Raw genomic sequence first — 15,327 nt, 5'->3', positions numbered from 1 at the left:
CGTAATCAAGTGCCAAGGAATCTGCACGTGTGTGGTCGCAGGGCAGGGCAGGGCAGGGCAGGGGGGAGGGAGGAGCTCAGTCGATGTGTGTGCGTGCGTTCAGGTAGCACGCAATGCAAGTCGAGAGAAGGCGAGGAGGTGCGGCAGAAGCAGCGAGGAGAGGGAGAGGGAGAGAGGCGTGAAGAGACATATGCGCTGCGGAAGGAGAGATGGGCAGCAGCGGCGGAGGAGGGCGGGGCTGCGAGGAACGAGGCGACGGCTTCCGAGTCCCACCGCCCAACGAACGAAGCGGCGGAGAGGGTGGAGAGAAAAAAAAAAACATCCGAGATGTATAAGATCAAAGAACGTGTGAAAGTTGAAGGCCTGTTGTACTGGCGAAGGGCAGGGAAAGGGGATGCAGGAGTACGCGTCGGCGAATTTGAGGCACACGCGCAGGCGGGCTGCTCATGCAAGCAACCCACATTTTGCGAGGGCACACTGGAATTTTGTTCAAGCTCATCCACTCCCAATCACCGCAACGCCTCTCGCCAGATCTTCTGCCCTCCTCGTGGCACAGCCCCTAACTCTCGACGCTGCACGCCTGAGTCTCCGTCATGGTCTGTTTCGAGTGTCGTCTGTATGTCAGGCTTCTGTAAACGGGAAACATGTAGGCGCGCTCACGGCAGCGACAGCAGCATGAGGCACACAGATCAGCGAGCTGCTATCACATCTTCCAGTCCGCACCTCTCACGTAGTTCGCTGCGGCGCAACCTTGTGCCTCGCGCGCTCCAGAGACGCGGTTCCTTCGGCCACGCTGCCGCGGCCACCGTGCCTTCAAGACGGTGTGTTGTGCTCCGATCCCCCCTCCATCAAGCGGCACACAGGCAGTCCTCTTCGGTCCCGTCCGCCACTCTCTGCGGAAGACGATGCCGACAAGTCCGGTATATATATATATATCGAGAAGCGCACGCAGGGCCGGTAGAGCTCTCGCCCACCGCTGTCGCGTCCTTCACATGGCGGTGGTTGGCCATCGAAGCGTCCTTGAGTGCATGTGCGCGCATGGTTTACCGCCGTCTCCATCGTTTTTCTCCTCCGTCCCAGCAGCAGCTGGACCAGGCGATCTAGGTCAGAGTTTTGATCGCCAGGTCACGTGACATCACCGGATGTGGCGACAAAACGTGACGCACATCAGTGACCGAAGGGCCACCATGGCTGCCGTCGGCAGAGACTGGAGAGGCGGAGCCAGTGGCAGTGGCAGCGGCAGCGGGCACCGCCTCCATCGGTCGAACGAACTCGTGCATGATCTCTGCTTCGCGGATGCCAGCGCCGTCGTTGCACGGCCCTTCAGTGGCACCGTCGACGCGGGTGCAATCTAGCAGTGTGCTGCAGACCCATTTCCATTGTTGGTGCCGCGATGTGGCCTGCGCAAGATTGTTGTTGTACAGCTCCTCCGCCAGCTTCGACAGCGGCAGCGTGTCCCATGGGGTTGCCCTCAGCGCGTGCGCGATGCGTAGGGCATGAATGTACACCATCCGCTCCGCGCCTTTGCGGGTGAAGCAACGACCGAGTGCGACGCGACGCCCGTACACCGCCTGGTCAAACGGGAGCTCCATCCAGAAGTTGTTGGCGATTCGACGAGCGGCTCCGCGATAGTGTTGCGGCCCGGCGTAGTGGAACAGGTATTCGCCCGGTCGCCGCTGCCCGATTCGCCAGCCGAACGCGTACTGCGCGAACTCCTCGAACAGGATCTGCGAAAGGTCGAACACGGAACGCACGTGCAGCCGCTTTGCTTCGTCATTCAGTGCGTGCAGGTCAGGCGCCACGTCGAATATGTCAGCGTCTGTTAGCATGATCTGCCACACCTCCTGGTAGGGAGGTATTCTCGTGGCTGACAACATCGGCACATCGCGGTACGCGGGAGGGGACCGCAGCCGTGAATGCGGCGGCGGCGGCGGCGGCCCCAGCGCGGTCTCCGCCTCTGTGCTCGACGCGCGCTCCAGCCGCTTCTTGTACAGATACGATGATGGCATGATAAGACCGAGGGACTCGCGCACCTCCATCATGCGCTGCCACCGCGGCTGCTCCATGCATACCTCGGGCACGACATCCAGCGCGCACAACACATCGACGGCGTGAAGGGTGCACAAAATAATGGAGGACTCGGGCGTCGACGCGATGGAGTACCCACCGCGCACGCCGTACCGCTCTGGCAGGGGCAGATACACGGTGGAGCGATACTGACTATCCTTGCAATACACGTAGCAGAAGATGGCGCTCTCGTACGGGTGCTGGGCCGCCACCATGAAGGAGCGGAGGCATGGGCCGGCGAGCGAAAGCAGCTCTTTATATTCGAGACTGCCTATGATGTCGACCTCGACAAGGTGATTGCGAAACGTGTGGACAACCATGCGATTCAGATGAAGCAACTTCTCCACTACGTTTCGCTCAGAACGCCGGGCTCGGAGCTTGCTTATGCTGCGAAACCACTCTTTCAGCGGCTTCGGCAAATTCGCGGTCTTCACATCAACGGTGGCTGGGTCGATGGGTTCGGCGGCTATGAGGCGCCCCCAGCGCAAACATGCGTCGTAGTACATCGCCTGCTCGCGAGGGGTATCGTACACGTGAAGACCGAACCACTGCAGAAGAAGTTCCGCGTGCATCGCGCACAAGTCCCGTGCTCCCTCTTGCGTCGTTGCCTTGCCTACTGCGGGGACCGGGATCCCAGGAATGTCAAGCCACATTGTGTACCACGTTTTGAGCTTCACACTCACCTTTAAGGGCTGTTGCTGCCACACGTTTGTGTCCTCCTCTGCCGCCCGCGTCTGGATGCTGGAGTCCAAGTCGTGCCCCGTCCGGCGCTCCAGATACCTGCTCACACGCGCCACCGCGCCCGGGTCACGTAGGCAGCGACTGCTCGGCGTCTCCTTCTCGTGCCACCAACTCTCGCAGTCGTCCTCCACCAGATCAAAGGCGCCGCCCTCCGTCTCGTCCACCATTGCGCGCGCCGACTTGGAGTGGATGCTAAACAGCATCCGCTCGTACGCGAGCACTTTCGGCACGGACGGCGCGTGAGCGCCCTGCGCTTCTCGATAACCGCGATTGCTTACGGATCCGGCGGCGGCAGCGGCAGCGCCGGAACCCGTGCCGCCGGGCACCACCTCTGGCTGCAGAATCTGCACCTCGTTCGCAGAGATGACAACGCTGTCCATTTCGCCCAGTTCATCGTCATCGTCTTCGTCTAAAAGCGGGCGATTGTGCGTTAAGATCGTCGACTGGAGAGTGGCGAGCTCATCAAGGGCTACACGAATGAACCACTCGGCGCCATATCGAGGCTTGACTATATCCCAGCGGCGTGCGGAACGGCGAAGGAGGCCCTTACCAGGCCGTGCACTTCCGCGTTGAGTTGCTGCACCGGGCGTGGTGCTCGCCCCGCCGTCTCCCCCGTGATTCGTCAGCGCCGAAGAGGTCTGCAATGGCTGAAAAGACCGCGTCTTACCAGCTGCTTGGATGACCTCAGCAGAGGTGGCAGCGGGCAGGAAGACGCCGAGAGGCAGGTGCACTGACGACAGCTCCAGCGGCTCGGCTGTGACCTCAGGGGCTGTGCGACCTTCCGCCTGGGCTTGTAGCACGCGCTGATGCTGACGCTGCTCCGACGTGAAGAGAGGGATGTTTAATGCGTCGAGGCACCGCTCTGCGTGCATGCACGCCGCCAGTACTGCCAGCTTCGCTTCCATCGCGAGACCTGTGACCGTAATCGCTTGGCGCGAGATCTTCGCGTCCACGAGGACGTCCACGGGAATGTCAAAGGAAGAGATCCACACGTTTCTCACGAGCGCGGGTCCGATATGATCCGCGTATTCGGCTCTCTCGACAGCATTCAGCAGTCGCGGATTGGTCTCGACGCCGAAGCTTCTGCCGCTGCCACCGCTGCCAAAGAGCATCGACGTGCACCCTTCCAATGGCCGCGAGACGCGCTGGATGTAGTTTTTTATTCGCGACTGGGAGAACGTATCGACTTGAGAGAGGCGCACCAGTGCACAACGACTGCTTTCGGCGATATGCGAGTTGGCCGTTGGGGGTGATGAAGAACCAGCCTCGCAAATCGCGGCACGTAGCACCGCCGAGCGCTGCATCACGCCACCGCCATGCGCAGCACGTCGCCCACAGAAGATGCTGCTTAGCGTTGGCGCCCCCACGATATTGAGGGCGCGTGAGCGTCTCCATTCCCGGCATTGCAGCCGCAGAATGTGCAGCAGCGTCTGAGTGCGGCATGGATACTGCCTTGACGACTGCATTCTTTTCATGTTTTGCGTTTTGCTAGATTTCGTTTCTGCTTTGTGTTTGCGCGTACTGGATGCATGCGTGTGCTATCCAGTTTCGGGGGGTGAGAGTGTGCCCGCACTTCCAACGACAGGCCGAGCTAAGTATCTTCGAATGTGAGGGGGAGAAGAGAGGGTGGAGTACGGAGGAGTGGTGATGGAGCACGAGACACAGCAAATGAGAGAAGAGGAAATGGGGAACGCGAAAGAAGGTACGCGCAGGTACGGTACTGCCCGCGCGTCGAGCGCATCCGACACGCAAGCCTAAGCGGCACACACTTGCATGCGCGCACCCGCCAGAGAAGCTGACTCATACATATGTGTCGGTTGCATGTGTGTTTGTCCTACCTTCCTTTGTCGTTGCACTGCGTTGGTGAAAGTTCCGCAAAGAGTCGGAACAGGGCCCTTGAAGCACAACAATAGCGATAAGGAATGGAACCCTAATACTAGGTGGTGTCGGTGCGTGCTCGTGCGTTCTCGCTTTAGAGGGGGTGAACTCGCTTACATGTGGGACCCTGTGCACGTCCGCCTCTCGTGCCTCCCCCTCCTCTTCCTCCCTCACCTCTACATGGACGTCTACTTTCTTCATGTGCGCAGGCGTGGCACAAGACGGTCGGCGTACCTGGCGCAGCCTCTATTGCCCACCGCGCTCCCTCATCCCACCCCAGGGCAACCACCTGTGTACTCCTTTCTCCACATCTCGCTTGTTACATCACTACAAGAGCAACAGCGAAGAGCACCGTCGGTTCTCCTCAGCGAGGAATCCACCCATCTCGTCTGCGACCATTCGAGTCGTACAAAATACGATTGCATGCATGAAGATGCGCCAAACTCGACCACCTCTCTCTCTCTGTGCATCGACTTGACGTGTGCGCGCGCACACGCATGCGAGCGAGAGGGGTGACAAGAAGAACCGCTAGTCCCCGCAATCCCCCCCCCACCCCACCTCGCCTCCACCTACCGCGCACGTGTTGCGTTCACGATTTCATTGAAGCGGCCAAATCACTTTGTATAGAACGACATCTATGCAGTTCTCAAGCCCACAGGCGCACGCACAGCGGTGGAGGGGGGAGTCGGTAAGACGAAACGGTAGCACACGAAGAAAGGAAAGACAAAGGCGATGGAGGGGGGTCCGATGGACGGGATTGCGTGGCTGTGTGTATGTTTGTCGAGAGGCGCAGTAGCAGCCCCCAGCCCACAGTCGCGGCTAACAAACCGATAGACATATATATATATACATACAGGCAGAGCAGGAGGGGGGCCGTTCGAATGCGGAAGGCGCGCGTTCGGGTGGGGTGCGGAGAGGAGGAGAGGGACAGAGTGGTGAGGAAGACCACATACGCCGATGAGAGCGAGAGAGGGGGAGAGGGGGCCAGAAACAGCGAACCGTAAAGCGAGAGTGAAACCCGCAGAGCTGGAAGATGAAAAAGGAGGGGTGGGGGGTGGGGGCGAGAGGGCCACGAAAGACCCGTCGGAGCTGGCCCTATCACGCCTGTGCAGCGCCCACAGAGAGAGGGGGGGGGCATGCACCCAGGTCTCAGCACATCCCTCTTGCGTCCAACACGAACGGAAAGGTCGCAGGGTGCAGCAAAGGAATAACAGTCGGGAAGAGGAAGGGGGAGGGAGAACGCAGATAGGCGACAGCAAAGAATTGTGGGGAGGAGGATGGGGTGCGATACACGGCGGTGTGAGAAGGAGATGCACAACTCTCACACAAGGAATAAGAAGAACAGAACCAGAAAGTTGGAAGCAGCGCCTGGACAAAACGTCAGAGGGGACTTCGATACATTAAACGAAGAAGTGAAGCTCTCCCTTTTCGACTTTGCAAGAAGGCGGTAATCATACCACATCAGCCCGGCACGACATCGACTTCACAGAGCAGGACAGGAGGGAAAGCCACGGTTTAGGAAACCGAGCCACACCAACATAAGTGTTACAACGCCACATGAGAGATGGATCGAACGCATATCAGACCACCATGCACACACGTGCGCGCACAGCTACGTTTCCGTGTAAGCCCACAAAATCCGCTCACGAGGAAAAACAAAAGGGAGTGCGTTGCCGTCATCTTCAACCGATGATCGCTCACCGCTTACGGCATTGTGCGGGTCTTCACATTTCCCGTTAATGCTTGCTCGTCTTCGCCTCTCCTCCCTCGCTTCCCTTCCCTGCCGTTCGCTAGCGTGCGCTCACTCCGTGTGCCGGCGGCCTCTTAAAGTGCCGCTCTGCACAAGAGATGCCGCAGAAGTCAGAAAGAGGCGCGACGGAGGAGAGGCAGCGCGCGACCATGGCGGAAAAGATGGGCGGGCGCGCGTGGGAAAGACAGCTTCGCACAGGCAGAGAGAGAATGAGGAGCGGGGTAATGCGGAATGCTGCGGCGGCGAAAGCGTCACGGCACACGTGTGCGGTGCCTCCCCCCCTCGCCTTCGTGCTACGTCATGTATCGCCGCCGTTGTTGTTGCTGCAGTCACTTCTTTTCTTCTTTCTGCTTACAGATGAAGCCACGAGTCCGGATGACGAGGAAACACACACACATGCATGGTATCACAGGGGAGTGGGCAGTGCTCGCTCTGTGTGGGTAAGCCAAGGATCGGCACACTAAGATGAAAAGAAGTAGATGAAGCGGTCACTGCGGCAGCATCGCCGCTAACACGAATAGTTGTGCGTGTGGGGAGTGGTCTCGTGTGTGTGTGTGTGTGGGGGGGGGGCATACAAACAGCTTCAGGTAATGAAGGTCAGGCGAGAGGGAAAATTAAGTTGAGGGAGAAGACGCCCATGAATCGCCATGGAAAAGGTTTAGATTGGTTGCCTCCGCCACAAACTCACCCCGAGTGAAGCTGCACGTGAAGCAGGCCCGGAGCAAGGTCTACGCGCATCTGTTCGCGAGCATCCGCACCTACAAAGACGGATACCATCGGTATTTGACAAGTGAGTGGGCGTTACCTCCCTGAAAGCACCAGCTTCGTATGTTGCGGGAACGCTCTGCCTTTTCCTCTCTTCGTCCTCAATGGGCGTGCCTCAGTCATATTGGGAACGGGACACACACACGCACATACATGCAGCACGTACGAACGACGCGCTCGCATACACAATAAAAAACGAGATAGGGCCTCACATGTGGAAAGAAGCACAAACCCCGAGAGACGCGGAGACACTGGCACACACAAATCCTTCAGATGAAGAGGCCACCATGAACCGCGCAGGGGCCCGATCGCGGATGGCCTCCGAGCGTGCGAACGAAATGCGAGCGGAGAGAAGACGGGGAGGTCAGCAACAGTGATGCCCGTTGATGTCCTGCGTCTCAGGCCGTGAAAAGCACACACGCACACACACACACTTGTGGTCATCACACAGCGCGGCACACACTGAAGGATAACACCGCGACGGGAGGGGAAAGCCAATCGCAAGGCAACAACAAGAAAGAAAAAAAAACGAAATGGCCATGCAGATAACCCGCCATCTCATGTGGCGGTGATGTGGGGGTAGGGGGAAGGGGAGGGATGGCCGAAGTACGTGAAAGCAAAGCAAGAAGAGAGCTGAAGAGAGTGGGAGGAAGGTACACGCATATGCACGTATGTGTGCATATGTGTACAGTTGAGGGGCGGGAGGGGGCTTGCTTCTTTCTGTGCGCGTGTAGACACCGCTTCGCCTTCCCGTTCTCCCTCCTGCGTTGCGGGCGAGAGAGCAGAAGAGGTGGCATGTGACAAGCAGCGGAAAGAAAAGAGAGAAAGGCATCACGCATCACGGAGACAAGGCCGAGGGAGAGAAACGCTGCACAGTGGCCCCGGCCTGTGTGTGAGAGAGGAAGAGTAGCGGAGGCACACGGGGAAGGCGGAGCACAAAATAGAGAGAGAGCGGCTGGCTGACAGAAAAGGGTACGCAACAGCAGCGCGGTGGCTCGGAGGGAGGTTGGCGGTGGGGGCACCACGTGCCTGCCATCCCACCTCTCAAATCCAGTCCTCGTCCACCGCGAAGCCAAAGTCGCGACCCTTGCAGCACGTGTATGGCGCCGCAAGGGACCAAATGTATACGAAAATCGCCGCCCAGACCGTCGACAAGCGCACCCAGAAGGCGATGTTGATACTCTTCGACAAGCCGTCCTCACCAGCGCCGCTGACGTGCCAGGAGCTGCCTAGCATCGCCAGGTACATGGAGCCAAAGATCATGATGGTGTAGAAGAACATGTAGTGTGACAGGTGGCCAGTTTCCTCGGGGTTCTCGGCCTCGCCGTCCTCGTTCTGGCCGATGTTCAGCGACGCACCACTACCGCCGGCAGCCACAACACTGTAGAGCAGTGTAAAGCACGTGAGCAGCATCGTGAAGATAGTCTGTAAAATCGAGTACGTAGTGCTGCTCGGGCGTGTGGCCATGCGGTTGCAGTGTTCGTTGTCTGTCGTGCGCAGCGTGAAGAGCAGGATGCAGCTGGTGTAGAGAAAGACAATGCTGCTCGGTACAATGGAGCCATGCGGAACGTAAATGGACAGGATAAAGTAAATGAACGCGCCCACGGTGACGCTCGTGATGATGCACGCGTTGGAGTTGCAGTCCGAGTGCGGGACAAAGATCACGAACGAAGCGACGATGACGGCAATGGCGAGGACGAAGCTGCCGACAGCGATGACGAGGAGGTACCACATCCACTTGGGGTTGCCGTCTGCGCGCTCGATCCAGTCGTCGCTCCACTGGTACGAGAAGTCGACGAGGAAGACGACGTTCATCAGCAGGTACAAGCCGGAGCAGACGAGACACACATAGGCGTACACAGAGAAGAAGCCGTTGGGAATGAAGAATGTCACAATGCAGAGGACCACCAGCAGCACCGTCTTGGCTGTGAAGAAGCTGCGCTGCAGCTCGGCGAGGTCCCTGCTTCGGATGCAGCACGTCAGGTCAGACACGCTGATCAAGTGGATGCCGAAGAAGGCTGTGAGCGCGAAGCTTACGCGGTAGATGAGCATTTCCGCCGCGCACGCGGCTTGGACAACGCCGCCTTTGCTGCTCATGGCACACCCTTTTTCGAGCATCGGGATCTTATCCAGCAAGGAGCTCATCAGCCCGCGCGCCATCAGCGAAAAAAGAAGCGCTACAAACAGGTACATGGCGTATTTGAGCCGCACAATCAGACCAGGGGACAAGTCCTCGTCGACATCCACGCCGCGGAAGCGCCGACGACTGAGCACTCCATCCTCGTCGTCGCTCATGGTCGCGCACGTTCACAGATGACAACGAAAAGTGAGAGAGAGGGGAGAGAATGAAAAATCGCAGGACAAGGAAGCTTGCGCTGGCAGCCGGAGAAACAGCTCCGTTTGTGGATGCACGTTCACAGCAGGCTCGCGGAGGGTGACCTCCGCGTGCGGTGGAAAGAAGCAAACAGCGAGGCGCGAGAGAAGAAAGAGAGGAGGGAGGGAGGGAATCGAGTAGAGAGCAAGCGCGCGAGCAGGGAAGTTGCAGCAGGAAGGTGGGGGGAGGGGTGGCGGGTTCTCTCGCTCACCAAAGCGAAAAAAAGGGAGACGAAGAGCGACAAACGGAAGCCGCGCGTGAGAGCAAGGCAGCCTACGCCGAGCACCCGCCAGTGCCCTCTTGCTGTGTGCCGAGTTTACGGCAGCTGCCCGCGCAATAGACGGCAGCACGAGGTCGCCGGGAGAATCGGAGTTGAAGCCCACCAGACCCACTACGGTGCTTTCACCCGTTGCACCTGGTCTGCAAGTACCCTACACCTAGCATGCATCCAAAAGCCCCGGTGGAACACAAAGGAAGGGGCTGCGTTGAAAATGGCGAAGAGGAGTGAGTTGTCACAACTGCAGTCAAGAACAGCGCGACATGACGTGTGGATGTATGCTCGTCGATGCTTGCCAATAGATTGGTTCGAGGGAGAGGGGAGAGAAAGAACGCAGCGCACTCTAATGGCTCTTCTGCTAGCTGCATGCGCTTTACAGCATTCCTCCGCATCTTGGAGAAGAAACATTTCGCCGCGCCTTCGCTACGCTCGCGGGTCGCATTCAGGCGTTAAGCATACGTGTGGTCAGGGTCAGACCTCGCCCCCCCCCCCCACACACACACAGTTGCACTCACCGATGGGGGCGTAGCAGCTCTGAATTCAGATCGGGTTCATCTGTGTGTGTGTGCGCGTCGCACACGGCAGCGGTCCGCCCAGCGTCGAGGTGAGCAAAGAGTGCAGGAGAGACAGCGTAAGCGGTGGCGTGTGCGCTGCCCGACGTTAGCTGCATAGTTGCTTGCTTTTGGGCCCGTAAGGTTGCAGTGCATGGGGGGAGGGTAGCGGGATACGCCTGGGCACCGGTCTAGACTCTATGCAGTGGCCCTTCCTCCATAGCTGCGCTTGAAGCTGCCCATCCAGCGGTCAGCGATGAAGGGCGAAAGAATATTGAGGAAGGTTTGTCACCGCCTAGACCGCGTTGTGGCAATCGCGTGGGCGGCCTTCGCCGGCCGAACCTTGCGGATGCACGGCTGCCATTCATCGAAGGGCGCCTGCTGGCGGAAATAACGCCGACGTCACTGTACAAGAGGCGCGCCACCCCGCAAATCGCTTTTCGTAAAAGTGCTTGATGGCCTGATCCAGAAATGCCTTTGTAATGCTGCGGGCTGTGGGAATCCCCCTCCCCGCTGCTAGGTGCAGTGGAGTGGTGTGCTTCACGTGTAAAGGTCACTGGCCCGCGTCGGGCAGCACCACCGGTGAAGGCCCCTGCATACGCCGCTTTTGGCACCCCTAGCACCGTCGACTCTCTCGGGCGGCGCTTTCCTGTGCGGCTACGGCCTCCTGCGTTAGCTGCAGGCCATAGCCCAGGTACCGCTTGAACGTGCCTGCTCGTGCACGGCGTGCAACCTGCATGAGGTCTGCTTTGGGCACACTGTTCGCCACTTCCCCTCACCCCTCAAGGTAGGGTGCCGCGCCCTTCCAGATGGAGGAAACGGCTTCCGCTGGGTTCGCGCGGGGTCCGCTTGAGCTCGCCACGTCCGCGAAGAGGTGCTGCGTTAGACTCCGACGCGCCACCAGTTTCAGCGGCAGTGAAGCGTCCTCTCGCTGCAGTCGCGCCCCTATCGCATGGCTCCCCCGTAGAACGTCGCACTCTTTCCATAGCGGGTCTTGCTGCGCGCTGAAGCTGCCGGCGGATTCTCTGAAAGCTTTGAAACCTCCACACCGCTCACCAAAAGTGTCCACACGTCACCCCGCTCTCGCTGCGCAGCGCCACGTCAGCGTCGAAAAGAGCACCGCGCCGGCGTAGCTGCGGGAGAACCTCCGCGATATGCACAACTGGCGCGTCTCTCCTTTGTTCGACCCCTCAGCGTGGGGTGCTTGAGAGAGGTATGCAACGGGAGGGGGGGGGTGCGTGCTCAAGGGCATCACGGCCTGGATGGTCCAGGAGTGAGCTCGAGGGAAACGGGTATCAAAGAAAAGCGGGAGCTGGGGAGGATGCCGGGAAGAGGTGCACGTACCTGTGTTTCTGCGCGTGAAAAGTAAAAGGGAGAGCTTGCAGCAATGCCAACAAAACGCAAAACCAACCGGGTACGCGAATGAGCCGATGGCAGAAGCGCATGCAGGCAAGCAGGAGCGCAGTGGGCATGCCGTCCCATGCTGCAGAGAGCACAACAGCAGGAGCAGCACAATAGAGAAAAAAACGGGATCGTGTGTGGAGGTGCGCCCGTGTTGAGTGTCGAAGGGTGGACAGCGCAAAAAAAAAAAATGCTGCCGCGCAACTACGCGGCTGCGTTTGTGGAGAGCACATCAGCTCCACCCGACAACGGCGTGAGAACGAGAAGAATGCCATGTGAGCCGGTGTGGTGGTCAGTGTTCGTACAAAGCCCCCTCCTCCCCCTCTCCCTTTCAGCCAAACCCCGCAAGATGCCGCCAACGGGTGGAGGGGGTGTGTGTGATCACTGAGCATGCGTCGTATTCTTGGTCGCCAGCACGGCAACTGAGGCGGCAGCAAGCGTGCCGTAGAGCACGCACATTAGCGGCGACGACAGCCTTTCCGCGCTGCCTTCAGCGATGCGGGCAGCATAGTATTGGCAGGCTAAGACGGCAACCTGTGCACACAACAGCGAGGCGCGCAACGAGACTTGCTCCACAGAATTGTGTGGCAATGCTGCCCTGGCATTTGGTGCCAGTGCGGTGTACACCATGGCCGCGGTCAGTCCCAGAGATATGATGGGGTACATGACGAACGCCCACGACGCGGCGGTGCCGTCCGGGACGCCGAAAAGGTTGAAGTGCACTGGAACCTGACCTGTGATAGACCGCACTTTGGTAAGGTAGTGCCCCAGGCTCAGCATGGCCCCTGCACCGGCCACCGCCAAGAACGCCCGCTGTGACCACAACATGTACGATTGCAAGACAAGTACCAAGAAGAAGTATTGAGCGAGGGTGCGCACGGGTGCTTGTGGAAGTGTGCGTGCTGCACGGCTTTGCCTCGCTCCTGCGTGCAACGGCAACGTTCTGCGCGGTGCTTACGTGTCGCCCTCACGCTGCTCATCACACAGGAGTTCACGCAGGAAGGGAGGGAAGGGAGGGATGGGGGGAGCCAAGTAAAGGACAAGGACAGAGAGGGCGAGCGGAAGTGCGGCACACGCGGGTCGCCTATTACACTTTCTTGTTCCTCCATCCCTTCTCCTCTCGCGCGTGGTTGATCCAGGGGAGAGGGGGCGACAAGGAAAAACGAGGCGGTGGTGCGCAAGCGCACTGAGACACACCCTCGCGCGCACGCCACTCACAGTGAGCAAGGGTCGCAGACAAGCCCGGCAGAAAAGAAGCGCGATGCCATGGCCAAGCCTCGGCATCAACACTGTCTGCCCAGCGCGGCCGGAGGAGTGCACGATGCACATTTGCACCCACCACTTGTCGCAGTCCTCTCTGTGCATGTGCCTCTCTCTCTCTCCCCCTTGCATTGCTACCCATACATGAGTGCGGTGCGTCCAGTGTCCGTTGATTGTCTTGTTCCGTTTCGCGTTTTGAGCTCGCTTGCTGTTGCACTGCACACATGCTGGCGTATTCTCCGCGTTGTATGTTGACGAAGGCAAGTGCTAAAGGAAAAGATTGCGTGTCAGGAGTTTCTCCTGGAGAAGAGAAAGAAACGGAGAAGACTGTGCACGCCGGTCCGATGCGCGAATCGGTACGGGACACGGGCGCGGCACACGAAATAGCGCGGCGCAGAAGTCCACCTGCAAAGCCGTGTGCGAGAGAGGGAAGAGCAATGCGGCTAGTCACCAGCACCTATGTCCGCTGTCGCCGTCAGCACCCGTGCAACATGCACATCATCCGTGTGGGGCACAGCAGCACGAGCAAGGGTGGAGGAGGGTGGCAAGGCAGGCAGAATGATGTCTCTCTAGGTGTACGTCAATGTTCACACATGTACGACATCTCTGTGCACCGCCTCGGCACCTCTTTCTTCCGATCGTTCTCCCGCCCATCACTATCCATCCCACGTACATGCATATATATATGTATATATAGAAATCGCGAATCCTCTAAGTTTTACCTTGTCTTGTGGGCGAGGGAGGGAGGGAGGGTGGAGGGAGGGGGGGGTAGGCGATATAGAAGAATGGAAAAGATCCATCACGAAACATGATAAAGGAAAAACGGAAATAAGTGGACGTAAGAGAAATGACAGCAAACAACATGACGAGAGGCAGTGGGAGAGGTGAAGCTAAAATAACGAGACACACACTCACGCACACACCGACACAATCTGCGCGTACCGAGAGAAGGGGGAGGCGGCGGTGGTCGTGGTGGTGGTGATAAGGCAAACAGAGAAGACAATGGGGGGGGGAGAAAAGTGATGGCTACGCAGATAAGTTCGAAGAGAAAACGCAGATGAACGCCACAAACTAAAATGAGCAACACTGAGCACGCGCGTGCAAGCACACGAAACATACGAGGCGCAAGCGAAGAGAAGAAAAAGGGGGGATACTCACGCGGACACACACACACAGTTACACGCACGCACACGTGCCAACGCGCCGAGACACAAAGGTACATAGGCAGAGACGGAGACAGAGCACTACCGCTAGCGCGCTGGGGAAGGGCGGGCAAACAACGGATCATTTTGGGATCGAACAGCAAAAGGCGAGGAAGCGCGAGCAGGAGGCGGGCGTGAGGTGATGGTGGTGATGGTGGGGGGGGGAGGGTATAGTCAAGGAGAGGTAAGGCAGGGAAGAGGAGACGGTTGACTGCTAGAGAAAAGGAGAAAAGGGAATGGCTATCCTACGTAAACGAGAAAAAGTGAAAGAGAACAACGAAAAAAAAAGAGTTTTGTAGCGGTCTCCCATCTGCCCACCTACTCCTTGCATCCGTCCCCTGCCGGCCGGGTCGCGGGGCCATCTGTCCTCGTCGCGATCAACTCTTTTTGGTGACATGATGCTCTAACTGACAGTCTCCGTCCTCTGCGCGTGAGTGCGTATGTGAGGTCGGGCCCGTATCGCACTGGGTGTGCGAGAGGAAGTGGTGTCGTGTGTCTTGCAACTTTGCTTCATCTTGCCTCCTTCCCGCCCACAACGGAGCGGTTCCGTCTCCCATTCGGGGGTGGAGGGGGTGGGGTGGGGGGGGCTTCTCCACCCCTTGCCGCGATTACGGCCCCTCCCCCTCCCCTCTCCTACGCCCTGCGCCCACGCACACGTCTGTCCGTGTCTGTGTGTGCGTGGGTGCTCATTTGCACAACGGCACATTTCCGCCGCTCATGAAAGTCTGCGTGTTGGTCGGTGTGCTCACATAACAAAAAAAGGAAAGGGGGCAAAGTCGCGGCAGAGCAATGTAGACGGCACCCAAGAGCGTGGGAGGGAGAACAAGAAGGTGGGAGGAGAGAAGGAGAGGAGGGGGCTTGAAAAGCGGAGAACACGGAGAGAGAAAGAGATAGGCGTGTCCGTCTTGTATCACCGTTCACAAGGAACGCGTAGGAAAAGGAGAGCGACAGAAACGAACACACTAAAAGGTAGAAGCGGAAGGGAGAGCGTGAGGCCACTGACACGAAGCGCTTCAGTAAATCACGAAAAAGAAAGCGCTTGGCAAGCGATACGACGCAGC

The 15,327-nt window shown here is 58.7% G+C and overlaps 2 protein-coding genes across 2 annotated transcripts; both read right to left on the bottom strand.

Moving 5' to 3' along the window:
• Positions 1-1,100: 1,100 nt before the first annotated feature.
• LDBPK_281090 (hypothetical protein, conserved) lies at positions 1,101-3,920 on the bottom strand (the record flags this gene model as incomplete). Its single annotated transcript, XM_003862160.1, has 1 exon — positions 1,101-3,920. The coding sequence occupies one exon, from the start codon at positions 3,918-3,920 to the stop codon at positions 1,101-1,103; it is 2,820 nt and encodes a 939-aa protein (XP_003862208.1).
• Positions 3,921-8,245: 4,325 nt separating this feature from the next.
• Positions 8,246-9,496, bottom strand: LDBPK_281080 (hypothetical protein, conserved; the record flags this gene model as incomplete). Its single annotated transcript, XM_003862159.1, has 1 exon — positions 8,246-9,496. One exon carries the CDS (start codon positions 9,494-9,496, stop codon positions 8,246-8,248), a length of 1,251 nt encoding a protein of 416 aa, XP_003862207.1.
• Positions 9,497-15,327: the final 5,831 nt, after the last annotated feature.

This window comes from Leishmania donovani, chromosome 28 (assembly GCF_000227135.1).
Source record: "Leishmania donovani BPK282A1 complete genome, chromosome 28".
NCBI classification, from domain to species: Eukaryota; Euglenozoa; class Kinetoplastea; order Trypanosomatida; family Trypanosomatidae; genus Leishmania; species Leishmania donovani.
Note: the sequence above shows the minus strand (reverse complement) of the source record. Positions and strands in the feature narration are given on the sequence as shown.